General features: G+C 31.4%; 1 protein-coding gene across 1 annotated transcript; it reads right to left on the bottom strand.

Annotated features, from left to right (window-relative positions):
- Positions 1-5,041: 5,041 nt before the first annotated feature.
- Positions 5,042-8,584, bottom strand: LOC115712636 (uncharacterized). The gene is made up of 6 exons (XM_030640941.2): positions 8,313-8,584; positions 8,083-8,219; positions 7,242-7,594; positions 6,943-7,039; positions 6,390-6,671; positions 5,042-6,292 (listed from the first exon to the last, which is right to left on the bottom strand). Exons 1-6 carry the CDS (start codon positions 8,452-8,454, stop codon positions 5,300-5,302), a joined length of 2,004 nt encoding a protein of 667 aa, XP_030496801.2. The 5' UTR covers positions 8,455-8,584; the 3' UTR covers positions 5,042-5,299.
- Between the last annotated feature and the right edge of the window lie 6,983 nt (positions 8,585-15,567).

The raw sequence follows: 15,567 nt of genomic DNA, 5'->3' as shown, positions 1-15,567 counted from the left end.
GTTGGGGAAAAAAGTTATTATTTTGAATTTTTTAATTTGTAAAATAAATTTGTTTATTTTTAATAATTTTTTTAATTTTCAAATGATTTATTTATGTTTTTTAAATAATTATATTAAGTGTACCAATATATATGTGCCACGTGTACAAGAGTGTACACACATAATCAGTCTATGTTGGCACTTAATTGAGATAAATGGATGATACCTGAAGTTTATTAATGGTTAGTAGTTTGGAGAATTTTACCACTAAAATTTGAACTTGCAAAGTTAAGTACAAGTAAAATTATAGTTAAAAGGGTTTAGTCGCCAAAAACTCTTTAAAAAAACCGTTATATTGTTGGATTATGTTTTACCAGGATCTAGATTTACTACCATGTATGTTATTTAACATCCTAAATATGAATTTCTAAAACAATGTAATTTAAACACATATAAAGTTTGAGAAACCTTATATTGGGTGCAGCGGAATTAAATGTCTCATTCCGCTCAGATCTCTAACCCTTGTATCCTTTCTGTAGCATAGTATCACCAAGATCTGAGCCTGATTCTCCTTCTCTTGAATTGGAATCTTCACAGTCTTACACACTATTATTGGGTACCACTTGATGCGTGTGGGCACTTACTCTATCACTATAGGGTTCGAAATATTGAAGAGAGAAAGAGAGAGGAAGGGTTCGAATAAGATAGAGAAGATGTCTCAAAATTTTGACTGAAGGCAAGTGTGTTCATCATCTTTCAATTTGAGGCCATCACTATCTATTTATAGGAATCCAACTAGGTTTAGGTTTGAATTATTTGGCATTAAAAAAATAATAAATAAATGGTAAAATAGGGCATAAGTGGCCGACCATGGATGTGGGCCCCCACTTTGTAATTTTGCCATTTTTTTTAACCTTTTTATCTTATTTTCTCAAAAATACCATTTTTCCAATTCAACCACTTAAATGCCAAAACTATTTATTTAATAATTAAAACTAATTATCAAATAAAATTGTCATTTAACATATTTATTAATTAGACTTAATAAAGTCTCTTAATTAACAAATAAACCCTAGAATCTCTTTTCTTCACAATTAAGCCCTAGCTTAGTGAAAATTCATAAACTAGACATGGTCTAATTTTAGAATTATAATTGATTAATTAAAATCAATTAAGTGAGTCTTACAAGCAGTGTTGTCTCAACTAGTATGGGGACCATAGGCCTATATAACTGAGCTTCCAATAAGCAGAACTAGAATTTACCAAGTAAATTCCCTAACTTATTAATTTCTTATTGCATCCAGCATAGAACTTAGAATTGCACTCTCAGCTATATAGAACGCTCTATATGTTCCACGATATAGATACGCTATAAACATTTAACCATCGTTGTAATCCCAATAATCAAAGATCCTCTATAGATGATTTACACCGAGTAGGGATAAATTTACTGTTTCACCCCTCAATGTATTTTATCCTTAAAACACTTAGCTTCCTATAAATGATATTTCGGTAAACTAATGTAATCACTGAAATAAGAGCTCTTCTATTTATTTCTATTAAGCCAAGCTCGAAGGAAATCATCGTTCCACTTCTATATCCAGATAGAAGCTATAGATTTCATATCTATGTTTAGCACTCCCACTCAATTGTACTATCATGTTCCCAAAATGTACGTATCACCCAGACCAAAAGGTAGGCTTAACTAACAAATCAAAGAACACAAATAACATTCTTGAGATTGAACTTAAGCATGTTAGGATTAAGATCTTTTGATCTAAGATCAACCATTGATATTGACTTAGAAAGATACAACGGTAAGATTATAATATCTTTACCAAGATCAATATCGGTCTCAGTCCAATGTATACTCCATACATCCGAAACATACTTTGCCAATGTCCTAGAAAGAACATAACACTTATCCAAGGTGTAAGTATCCTTTATCGTTGATTATCACATCAGTGTAAATCCAGTGCACTGATGAATCAAGGGACATTATCTTTTAAAGCATATAATCACAATTACATTATACTGTGTTGACATCACTGTAATTGTGAATAACTATATGTTCTGGACTTAACAGATTTTGTATACATTAAACCATAAACATGAAAACAACATGTAAAGATAAATGACTTCTAACCTTCTATTGATAAGAAATCAGATTACATTGAAATAAGTTTTATTTAGGGCATAAAATTTTAACATATACCTCATGGACTGTAGATCCTTTTTAACTCATTTCTTTAAATTTTTGATAGCTTTAGGTATTATAAAGTTGTTGGAAGTGCTTTTACCAAAAAAAATGTATAACATCAAATTTTTATTTTTTAGTTAAAAGTTTAGGAATGTAAACTTCATATTTAAAGGCAAACTTAAACTTCAAAAATATTTTATCCATTAACTGGAATCATCATTTTTTATGAAAAAAAATCTGAATTTAATATAAAATACATATATTTTTTTGAATAAAAATATTCATTTTTTAGTTATTGGGATAAGTAACCATCCATTATTTTCTTTAGAGATATTCATGCAATTCAATCCGTACTATTTTGTTCATAATTCATCTGATCTGCACTAAGTCTGAATTTCAAATGTTAGATTCAATCTAATCCGCACAATAGCTCAAATTCAACCCACAAAAATGCGGATTAAATTGATTATTTTAAATTAGTTACTTTTCAATATTATATCATTGAATATTTGTTAGAACATATATTGTTTTTTTTACATAACTAACAAAATAAAACAACAATTACAAATTGTTGTTGTTTTATGTCTCTAACAACAAATTAAAATAAATAAAATAACCAATAACAAATTTAAAAGAAAATTAAAAAAAATATATGTAGAAAAAATATTTAATTTTATTTTAAATTGTACGTAGAATAAAAAAGTTAATTATATATAAAAATATAATATATATTTGATCTACTAAATTTAAAAATATATTTGTATTACATGTTTTAGATTTTTAAATTACTATTTTTATATTAAAATGTTAATTGTAGAAATATGTGTAGATTGCATTGAATAAGTTATTTTTACATGTCAATCAATATTTAATCCGCACATGTGAAAATTTTAAATTTTCCAATTTATTTCGTACAAGGATATCCAAGTATAGATATATGCACTTTGCAAATTAGATTGACTTCTACGAACACTTTTATTTTTTTTATATCTTCTCTATATTATTTAAATAATATATTTTTTAATATAAATAATATAATACATATTAATAAAAAAAAAATGAAATTTAAATATTATTAAAATATGTTTAAATAATTAATAATATTTTTTTTACATGTAGAAACATTTTAAAAAAATAGAGATGCTTTAAAATAATAATAAAAAAAAGTTTACATCATTAGTTGGAATGAGTATTTACTCCTTTGTTCTTAAATCTCTATTTTAAAGGTACAATGTACTCTCAGATTATGTGTAGCTTGATGGAAAACGCATTCGATCCATCTTATAAAAAAATATGAAAATGGTATATGCAATTAATTATAAATAATCATTATCAAAAATAACAAATTATAAATAAGTTTATGACGTGTACAACATAATTTTGTTAACGTGTTATGACTTAAGTGGAGTTTGGAAATTGGAACAATGTTTTTAAGGGAGAAATGATTTTCTCATGTCATTATTTATTAATTAATTTATGTAAAGAGTCTTATTTAATGGTGTTTCTTTTTGGTAATATTCTATCGAGCATGGTTATTAGGCACCAGTGGTATTTAGCACCTACCTTCTTGACATGTCACGTTATGATTGGCTAGCGATACTCCTTAAAATTTATTATATTAAATTATTTGGGACCCGATACTTAGTTGGACCAATAGCGATACTGACACATAAGAGAGTAGTGTTAGACACCACTAATGACTTTTAGCATTTCTCTATTCTATCAAGGGATTTCTTCGTATTAGAGCAAAAGTATGTTTTTTTTTTTATTCTTTTTAATATTAGAGAAAAAATTGAGGAGATAGAATGTGTGAATTTGAGTGTGTTGCTGGAATCTCTCCTTACTATATTTGAGATTTTAGGGTGAGAAAAAGGGTCAGAAGTGACCCCACTTTGAATGGTCTAGCACATTTCATTGGTTTTCAGTGGCTTTGACATTATCAACACTAATCCGAATCAAATCACCAAACTCTAAAAAAACGATATCTTTCCTTTTCACCCAAAAAATTGTTTTAAAAAATCGTATATATACTAAATACTTCTCTGAACTAGGAAAGTTCCCTTTACATTTCCCATCCTTTAATTTGATTTTGTGTTTAATAACAGAGGTGGGGTTTGAATGAAAATTATATACAAAAGTTCAAAATAAAAAATAGAACAAAAGGTTTAATTTAGTTAATGGTAATGGTTGCTTGCTTCAGAAGTGTACCACCTCTTTCTGAAGAAGTAAACCAAAAAGGACACAATAAATAAATGGTTAAATAAATAAATGAAGAATTATAGGCTGTAGTCAATCAAAATTGTAATAACAACAAATGATTGACAAATGGGTTAGGCCATGGCCTTGGGCCACAAGAAATGCACACATTAGAAATGACATGTCTCTCTTTTTGTACCCATTTGATTGGCCAATTCTAGTTTATTTTAAAAATGAAACTTTTTTTTTTCTTAATACGAAGGAAAGGCCTCCGTTACAACTTAGGAATATACTAAACTTTAAAGTAGGAAAAGAAATAATTCTTTGGCAATTGCAATGAGTGGACGACATAAGATATCCTTGGAATCCTCCAAGAACTTGGACTTTCTTTTGTAATAACTTATTGCAAAAGTAATTACTAAGGCAAACCTTGGCAGCAACGTAAGTTTCATGATTGTGCCCAAAAGCAAAATCAATACCAATACCAGAATTACAAGTTAATATATATATATATAAAAAAAAGGTGATAATTAACACAACCATAAAACCTATAAAATTGTCTAGGTGAGCTAACTTGGGTGTGAACAAGCCATCTCACACCCAACATGATGCGATAAAGTAGTTGTTAAATCCAAATTAATGTTAAAAAGACATGAATTGGAATAATTTGATGTAAAAGCATTTCAATTCTCCACTCAATAACAGAAAATAGAAAAACAGTTCATACCATGCTCCTTGTAGCTATAAGTTAATCAACTGGTTTATAATGCCTTAAAAACAAACAGCAAGGCCGAAAATGCACTATAAAATCTCATCTAGCTGTAGTCATTTATGAAAAATGATTAGAAAATTTTAAGCAAAATCTGCAAAATGTCAAATGGGCATCAAGAGTGGGGAGGGGAACTTAAGGGGTTCTTCTCTCAGTTAGTTCCTGGACTTCTTTTTCTTGGACTTGGATTTCGGTTGGTCTGATGTTGAGGCGGCTGCTTTTGAGGTAGTTGCTTGATTTGATTTTGAATTGGAAGCGCTGGACGCGGCACCGGAAGAACCACCTTCATTTTTATCTCTAGTTACAGCACCCTGAGAACCTCTTATCTGAGCTGCTCTCTTATCCTTTCTCTTCGGTCTGTAGCTTGACCTCTCTCTCTTAGGAAGCCACCTTTCAGGATCTGGAGGAGGTCCTGGATTTGCAGGGTCAAACCCTTTAGGATACTTTGGCTTTCTCTTTCTCTTTTTCTTTGCCTTAGCTTTCTTCGCCTCCTCAAATGCATCAGTGGCCTTGTCATGGGAAGCAATCTCAACATGTTTAGCCCCAGATGTCTTTTCCAAATTATCCACATTGACTCCCTTCAATCCTGGTAATGGTTTAAGCTTTTTCTCATAAGCTTCTGCTTTGCTAACATCCACACGAGCAACAGTACTTACCAGCCCAACCAATGCTTCAACACTTCCATGGCTTTTCACAAGCTCCTCATACAGACTTGCAGCATCCTTTTCTCGCCCGTGTCTGAGCATGAAGGTAGCAGTCTCTTGCATGATAACATTAAGCTTGTTGTCCTCAGTCATGGAGTTTGACCACCATTTGATTGCAGCATCAAGCACAGCAGCTGCACCATCAACATCTCCTGCACGCTCTTTGAGAGAAACGATGGTGGCAACAGTGGCAGGCATATGCTGGATATCGGGTATACTGGCAAGGGACTCAGCAGCAACCTGATGATGATTGGCAGCAGCAGCAACTTGCGCCCTTGCTAAGATAACAATCTTGGACTTTTCTGGGAACTTCCCAGCAAACTGCCCCAAGATTTCTTCAGCTTTCACAGCTTTATTTTCTCTAACAAGAACAGCAGCCTGGAGTAGCACCGGCGTTACAGAATGAGGAAACATCTCTGAAATTGTAGCAACGAGCTCTCGAGCCTAAAATTTTTTATTGCCAAAGTGTCAGTAAGATAAACAAGAGCAGACAATATATACTAGAAATGGTAAGCTATCTATGATGAACAAGCAGTCCAACCTGATCAAGCCGATTTGCATGAAGAAGTAAAAGAATCCGATTTGCATATAATGCTTCCCTTTGCTTCGGTGACAGCTTTAAATCAAGACCACGGGCAAGCTGAAAGTTTTGTATATCCTTCTCTTTTAGCCTATCAAATTTCCTTAGACCATCAGAAACATCTTTTGGACCTCTTACTGCAATTAGGTTGTTCACAGCAACTGCAAGTGATGACTCATCTGCTAGACCTCGTTTAAATATGTCTGTGTATGCTTCAGCAGCCTCTTGTCTATTCCCAAGGAGCTAATAAAGTGTACAAAACAAGAATTAAATCTAAAGGTATTTGTATTCTCACACTCAACAAGGTGAGAGATAAAGAAACTGATTAATGCCAAAACATCATCTCAAGAGCACATGTATTCCAGATCTGTCCGTTTTTTTTTTTTTGAAAGCTATGACAAATATCATTGATAATCAAATAATGTCATCCAGCAGATCTGTCCGTGTTTTTGTTTCTGAAGAAAAGTAATAAAATAAAACAAAACTCTTGCTGACTCCAGTGTTACAAAATTACCTGTTTAACATAGGCCAACTGAACAGCTATTGGTGCCAACTCAATTTCTATCTCATCATCAGGCAAGTTGTCCTCCATTAATGTTTCTTGGCCAATTCTAACAAAAGGCAAGGAAATTACTTTTCGTGAGTTTATTTCAACATTTTCATACTGCAAAAGTTGTTTGGGTAATTATGAATGTGATAAGAAAATAACAGTTATAATACAACTTCAAAAGATGAGGAAAAAAGAAAACTTGGTAGAAATCATCTTACTACATAAGTAGAATATAGCTTGTTTGCATCAATTTAAGAAATTACCTTCTGGCTGACAACAGGAGGTGTTCAGCATCTGCATACTTGTTTCTGTCAATTAGTGAGCAAGCAGTGTTAAATGCCAATTCAAAGGTGCTAGTTGCTTTAACCCTCAGTGCCTCCAACATTCCTTGTACTTCTGAAGCCCTTCCAGCAGCAACCAAACTAGCCACAGAATTGATCTCCAAGGAATCAATCTTGGACTTCTGAAGCTTCTGATAGATCTCAATACAGTCATCCAATTTTTCTAAACGGTATAGTATCTGAGATTCTAAAAGCATGGTTGCAGAATCTCTCTCTTGATTTTTCAGAGAGCTCAAAGCTTCATCTAACTTGTTTTGTCTGTACAAGCAGTATGCCTATTGGGGATAAAAGGAGTATAACATCAAGAGAGTAGTCATTTGAGTTTACATAATGGTGATCATTTGATCAAAATGCACTAATGGTTCAAATGAGAAGAGGAAAAGTACTTAATCAAGTTTAAAAGAAAAGCAAAATTTATAAAATATATGACAACAAACTTCAATCCAAGCTAACAAAATTATCAGCAAAGTGACAGTGCCAATTCAAACAAAACTTACTTTCTATCATTTTATTTTGTTATACATTCAAGTTATCAGAAGCATGCATATCAATCAGTCAATTCTGAGCTATCTAACAGAGAACAAACACAGGTTTTGGTTGTTTAATAAATCAGTATAAAAGAATTGTCATTGTCACTAAAATGCTCTAAATACAGAATTGATGAATACCATAACACAGTATACTTCAAATGCATGATTATAACATTACATATTTACACACAGGTCGCTAAAAACAAACAAAAGGGCTCAAATTACAAACCAACCTTGAAGAAGTTGAAATCAACAGGTGATTTCTTGTAAGTCTCAATGGCGGAAAGAGCCCCGTCTATATTATCAGCCTTGATCAAACCCACAACTTTACATCGAATCGCGTCTTCGTCTCCAGGGGCAATTGACAGAACTGTCAAGGAGAAAAAGAAACAAAATGATTCAAAACAAAAATTCAGAAAATTAAAATGGATAAGAAGATGCAAGTAGAAAATAAAGTTTCGACCTTGATCTGCGACTTTGATAGCTTGTTCAAATTCGGATCTCTGAATGTGCTTGTTAAGAGAAGTAAAGAGATCTTCAATAGGAGGTGGCGGCTGCGATGCCGCCTGTGGGGGTTTCGCTCTGTCTTTAGGCTTCGGAGCCATGGCTTTGTTTCACACTTTCTCGGTTTCCAAACAAAAGCGAGAAAATCCAACTCCAGGAATATAAGGTAGATTTCAGTCGTCCCGTCTGCACTGTATTTGGTATCCGCTATGGTAGTCGGGTCATCGGGTCAACCGTGTACCCATACTATTTGGGCCAAATATATATTGGGCCTTACTAGTAGAGGATCCCGGCCCACCAACTTTAGACTACTACACATTTTTGTTTGGGGATTTTTTAAATATATACATAATTAAAGAAATATGTATAAAAATAACAAAGAGTAATTTATTCATTAAAATAGCGTGAATACGAACCGCAGTATGTTAATTTGTATAATTTCCTCTTTATTTATCAACTAGTGAACAAAGCCGCACTTCGTGCGGCATGTATAATAATTTCAAAATTTTTATTCACACTAAAAATATTTTTTTTTGTTAGGACAACAAAATACAACTTTTTTTTATTACACATAAAAATAATAAAATTACAACTTAATACTAAAAATATTTTGAATATTAAAAGTACATATAAATAGCAAAAAAAATCACTAATTTTTCATATATATATTATTTCCGTATTAAAGGAGCACCACAATTAAGTTAAACATTGTTTCTAATAGAGAATTTAATCCTTATTTCCTCAATGTATTATTTTTTTTTACATGAATCTCTATGTGTATTTTTATAGCAGACCTTCAAATAAAATGAAAATCTATTTAAAAAATATATAAGAGAGAATTGTTTATATATATATATATAACAAATAAAAAATAGTGATCAAGAATACTTACTTTTAATATAAGATTGATTTGTGTTGTTCTCTATTTATCTACATACTACTTTGCATGATTAAAAGTTCAAAAATATTTATTAGTTTAAAAAAAGAAAAAATTGTAGGAATTTAATGGACAGAGAAATATAAATAGTAGTCAATAAATTTCTCATTGATTTCAGTGGAAGTGCAATATGTAAGGGTGATATTGATTTAGTTAATTGTATAAATGAAGAAGTAGTAAGATCTGAGTATATATTTAATCGGGTTGTCATATACTTTTTTTTTTTAATATTATTAAATGAAAAGAATTATAAAAAAAACTGCAAATTAGGTAAAGTAGAAAATTAAAAAGATAAAGTCACCACACTTATTTTTCTTTCAGATTTCTATGTAGATATAAAAATATATAGATAAATAGATCGATTAGAATACAACTTAAAATTAAATATTAATAATTCAAAATTAAGTTTATTAATAACCAAAAAAATTTCTTAAATTAATAATTTTTTAGAAAGTTAAATAATTAAAATTAATTAAAAAAATATATACTACATATATCATTTTTAATATATTAATTATATGGTGTAAATATTAAAAATTAATATAAATGTATTGTGATATTTTTTTTATAAAGTTAAATGATTAAAATTAATAAAAAAAATGCTAAAATATTATCTTCAATACATTAATTATATAGTGTAAATTATTAAAAAAAAATCAAAAGGAATCACTAAAATTAATATAAATGTATGTAATTTATTACAAAATAGTTAACATAATAATAATTTAAAGCTCATGATTGAAGGAGAGAAATATAATAACATTTTAATTTATAAAAATAAATTAAAAAAAATCATATTAACTCTTATACATATGTCCAATATAATATATATAAATTTTATGGAGAAAAATAGAAATTTATCATTTTAATATAATAACATTTTAGAAATATAATAATATTTTAATTTATAAAAATAAATTTAAAAAAATCATATTAACTCTTATATAATCTTTTTTTAGGTTTTCTTAGATATATATATATATATATGTCTATTATAATATATATAAATTTTATGGAGAAAAATAGAAATTTATCATTTTAATATACTTTGTAATTAAAAACTAAATAAAAATCAAATTAATATAGAATTTTAAAATAGGAAAAATTATTAATAACTTTGTTGCAAAAAAAATCTATTAGAGACGAACTTGATACTTATATATATATATATATATCTCAAAGTAATATAATTTTTCAAAGAAAGAGAAAAAATTGTCCAATAATTTTATTACAAAATATCTATTGGAGAATAATATATGAATGAATAGTCTTTTCCAAGTAATCTGAAAATATAAAACATCAAAAAATAAGAAAAAACATAATAAAAATTTAAAAAATAAACATACATTACTAAGTAGTGAAAATAATCAACATCAAGAATTAAAAAGAAATAAAATTAATATAACAAAAACTTCAAAACTATGAGTGGACTTTGTTACCAAAAAATCTGTTAGAGAAAAACTTAATACTTAATTTGTAATTAAAAACTTTAACAAAAAAATTTGTAATTAAAAACCAAATAAAAATAAAAAGTAATATAATCTTTCATAGCAAGAGAAAAAATTACCTAATAATTTTGCTGCAAAGTATTCATTGGAGAAGAATTTTTCAATGATTGATCTTCTTCGAAATCTGAAAATATAGAACATCAAGAATTAAAAAAAAATATAACAAAAACTTCACAAATTAAATATATATTGCTAAGTAATAAAAATAGATCAACATAAAGAATTAGAAGGAAAAAAAATTATCATAACAAAAATTCTATAAAGTTTAACTTGATCTTAGAGACTATATATAGGTTCTTTGTAGTAGAAGAATACAATAATTTTTTTTTTCTATTAAAGAATACAAATAGTTATAATATCATAATAGAATATTAATATACACATAAATAATAAGAGTTACATGAGAATACAAATGGACTTTTATTTAATTAAAGAATACAAATAGTTTTATCATAATAATATGACATTAATATAAATATAAATGATAAGAGCCATACATAAATAATATAAATAAATTTTTTTAGTTTAAAGAATACTAATAGTTTTAATATAATCTAAATAAAAAAATTGAGAAAATAGAAAAGGTAAAAGAAAACTATGTGTGATGACACATGGCCAGTTTTTTTTTTTTCTTTTACTAATTATTTTGTATATTATTATGTATGTTTATAATAATAAAATAGGTGGTAATTATTTTAGAATACTATAGGTCTTTGGTTTGATTTCTTTTAATTAGTAGGTATTAATTTAGTATTAGTTATTAATTACATATTAATTTTTTTAAAAAGAAATTAGAAAATTAGAAAAATATGTATTTGAAAAAAGAAAAAGGTCAAGCATGCAACATAAACTCCTTAAAACCTTCTTATTTATATATATATATATATATATATATATATATTGATATAAAACCTTTAAGTTATTACAATGGTTACAAAAAAAAAATTAATAATTAACTTATGGGAGAGTAAGAGTTTATGAATTAATTGTCAAAATGATTTTCACAATAATTATATCAAAAGAAGAACCTAAAGCTCATTAAAGAAGAAAAATATAATAAAAACTAATGAAATAATATGAAATATTGAGAGAGCTAAGATTAGGAAAAAAAATCATATAGATTGCCACCTCAACTCCTTAATGCTTTTCTTTATATATATATATATATTTATTTTCAATGCATAATATTCTAGGGGTAAGTTGAAAAATACCTCTTTTATTCATCAATTAATCAAATTTACCTCTAATTTTATATTTATTTGAAACATACCTCTTTTTATATGTATTGTACCCAATATATCCTTACATAAGAGAATCACATGGAGAGTATCTTGAAGTGACAGGGGCAAAATTGGTACTATGTTTAAAAAAAGAGGTAAAAATGATAGATTTTAAAAAAGAAGGTAAAAATAAAAGAGGACAATATAAAAATAGTATAGAGTGTAATTTCCTCAATATTCTACATAGAGCCCATTGTGCAATATTGGGTTTCAACATATAATTAATCAATTATATAGGAATTATTTCACAAATACACAAAAATAATAAAAAAATTACAAAAATACAGTTTCACAGAATTTTAAATATTTTTATGATTTTTTTGATTTTATTTACAGAAAATACGGTCTTTTTATGTTGTACTGTTATGTTGTCGAGTGAATTTCGCAACACCAGATTGTATGATATTATTAATAATAAGAAAAAATTTACGTGAAGAACAAGTGCGAGTATTCAACCTAGAATGGCGAGTACTCAACTGGGAATGAGAAATAATCAACAAAAAACTGGAAAATAACAATAAGACACAGAATTATAGTGGTTCAGTCAGATCACGGTCTGCTTAGTCCACTGTAGCAAGAGTTTCGTAGGTGCCATTTCACGGTGGATCACCCCTTTATATACAAAGCAGGTGTCCAGTTATACAGGGATTGCATTCATTGTCAATCCGTTTTTACACATTGAATTACAATAATTAACTAAACAACGTTAACATTAATAAATGAATGGCAGTTACTAAGTTCATCAACGTATGCGTCTTCCTAATCTGCGAGTTGGCTGTTCATATCCTGGTGATAAACTCGCGGGTTCATCGATTATGCTCGGGATGTCTGCGTCCTTAGGTAGTCGCCTTTTGTGGACATCGCATGACGGGCTGATAGGACCTAGAGATGCAAGCCTATATAACATTATAAAGGCTGCAGGGTTCTTAAGACCAACTCGCATTTATAGAGAATCGTTCTCCTGGTTTATACAAGGACATGGGGAGGATGCTCGCATATGTTCGCTATATGCGAGCTACTCTCTTGTCTCGGATGCGATTAGACTTCGGTCATGCTCGCCACCTCTCGCTAATTCTATCTTAAGCGAGGTTTAAAACTTCGACGAGTCCCTCAGGGACATCTCAGCTTTCTTTGGAAAATCTGAGTATACGTGTCCTCTAAGTAGGGGTCTGGTCTGAGTTTCTAGGTGAGAGAAATCTCACTATAACACATGCCCCTAGTTTCGCGATGTGACAGGTGCGGTCACAAGGGAAACTATACTCGAGAGACAGGTGAAAGGTTGTCACGAGGAGGTGACCTTTGGTTGTCCCTTCGAGGGTTTCGAAAAATGACGGCTATAATCATTACTTTTATTGCATTTATGGTGCCACGTCACAAAACTCTTCGGTTTCTGTGTAGGCGTGGCCATCTCTGGCCGTTGGATTGGGCGACTCTAGGCATTCCAACTGCCACGTGTCGTGATCCCAATTAATGAGGGATTTGGGTATTTAAACCCCCTAATTCGAACCAAAAATCCCCATTTTCCCTCATTTTTCTTTAACTCCCTTAACTCCTTTGTTTCTTCACTCTCAGAGAAACCACTAAGAAACACTTCCATAAATTGCCTAGATTTTCGCCTTTCTTCGTGGGTTTTTCTTGATTCTACATTGCTGTCAAGGGCGATTCGTGGAAACAGATTTAGCAAAGTAAAAGGTTAGTTTTCGAATCTTCACCGTGTTTTGTTTTCTGTTTGAGTGGGGACTGTATTTTCTGGATTTGTAATATGCATGAGGGTGGTTTAAGAATGAATGTTTATAGATGGTATGTATGAGGCTATGTTTTTTAGGTAAAAACCTGGTTAATTTCATAGAGAATGACCTGTAAATTGACATAACCGCATACAGTGTAAGAAATACTTGAATAGGCATTGTTTTTATGTTTTGAATACTCGCGGGTATTCGGATGAACACTTCGAATACTCGCATACTTGCGAGACTTATTTACTTCTGATTGTTGCCTAGATCTTTTAGGATTTTGTATACTGTGAACTTAGTCGCGAGAACATTAACTGAGTTTCCAAATGGTGGATGTGTCACAGTATTCTAATGGTCATATGTGCGGTTATATGCCCCTTGAGATACTATGATACACCCAGCCATTTGCAAAATGCGTTAATGTTCTAATGAGCGTACTCTTTGGCTGGTAGATATTCTCGAAACGGTGGGAGTACCTCAGTAACTTCAGGGTCATGCTTGAGAACGCATGCCCCTTGAGTCACTGAGTTTCTCCCAGCCGTTTCTAGAGGTATATCGCTTGGCCCAGGATGCGTGACTTATTCGCAGGCTGCGACTTTCGTTAGACTCCTTGAAATGGTGGGTGCCTCCTCGTTTCCTCAGGGTTATGCCAGGAGACGCATGTCGCTGAGGTCATTAGGGCGCTCCTGACCATTCATTGGGATGCTTTTCTATTCGCATTTTTAGTATTCTCTCTACTCGCATATTGACGGGGTGGTCAGCATTCGCAAGAATGCTGACCATTCGATCAAGTGCGACTTTATAGTTTATGCGGGTGAGATCACTTACTTTGTTTTCACACATTCACCACGCTGAAAAGATCTTCTATCTTTTAGATGAGCGACCTGTCGGATAGTCAGCTGCTCGGCTCGGGAGGCCACGCATTCGATGGTGACGAGGACCAGGAGGAGGATAGCTTTATCCCAACTTCGATCTCAGAAGAGGAGATCGCACCTGCAGTGGGTATAGAGCTAGGTCCGATGTCTTCTTCGGACATCGAGAAAATGGTGCAGGAGCTCGCTGAACCTGGGGCCATTGATATTCGAGACAGTGAGTCTACGGTGTCAGCCCACGACTATCTTATTCACTCGAGGCATGCTCCTGACATCGAGGTCGAGGAGACGGATGATGACTGGACGGCCCTAGCTCGCGAATCAGGCAAGGAGGAGGAAGAGGCAGAAGGGAGCGGTACTGACTTGGTGGACGACACCCAGCTGAATGAACCTTTCTCGTGCGAGGATTTGGTTTCGAGAGTTACCAAATCGGACCTCACCACCTTTATGAGGCTAAACTTGTTGCGACTTGCGTCTTTGTGACCTAAGCCGACTCAGAGGGCACATCTTCCTTTTACTAATCCAGCGATTATTCCCACAGAGAATGTGGTAATCTCAATACCCATTCTTCGATATGGGGTATCAGTCCCTTTCCACCCCTTTATCGCGGCTATCCTCAAACGTTATGACGTATCACCTTTCCGGCTAACCCCCAACAGTTATCGCACAACCCTGGCTTTTTATAGGATGTATATGGAGTATGTACATAGGGCTCCTTCGGTAGAAGAGTTTAGCTACTTCTACGATATAAAAAGTGTAGGCCTTCACAATGGTTTCTATTGCTTCAGCAAATGGGCGACTTCTGAAATTAACGGGGTAGAAGGGATGGTATCTAATATGGGAGATTGGAAATCAAAGTGGTTCTACATATTCAAAGTCCCAGG

Source organism: Cannabis sativa, chromosome 4 (assembly GCF_029168945.1).
Source record: "Cannabis sativa cultivar Pink pepper isolate KNU-18-1 chromosome 4, ASM2916894v1, whole genome shotgun sequence".
In the NCBI taxonomy this organism is placed as follows: Eukaryota; Viridiplantae; Streptophyta; class Magnoliopsida; order Rosales; family Cannabaceae; genus Cannabis; species Cannabis sativa.
The sequence above is the reverse complement of the archived record's forward strand: the minus strand, read 5'-3'. Positions and strand labels throughout refer to the sequence as shown.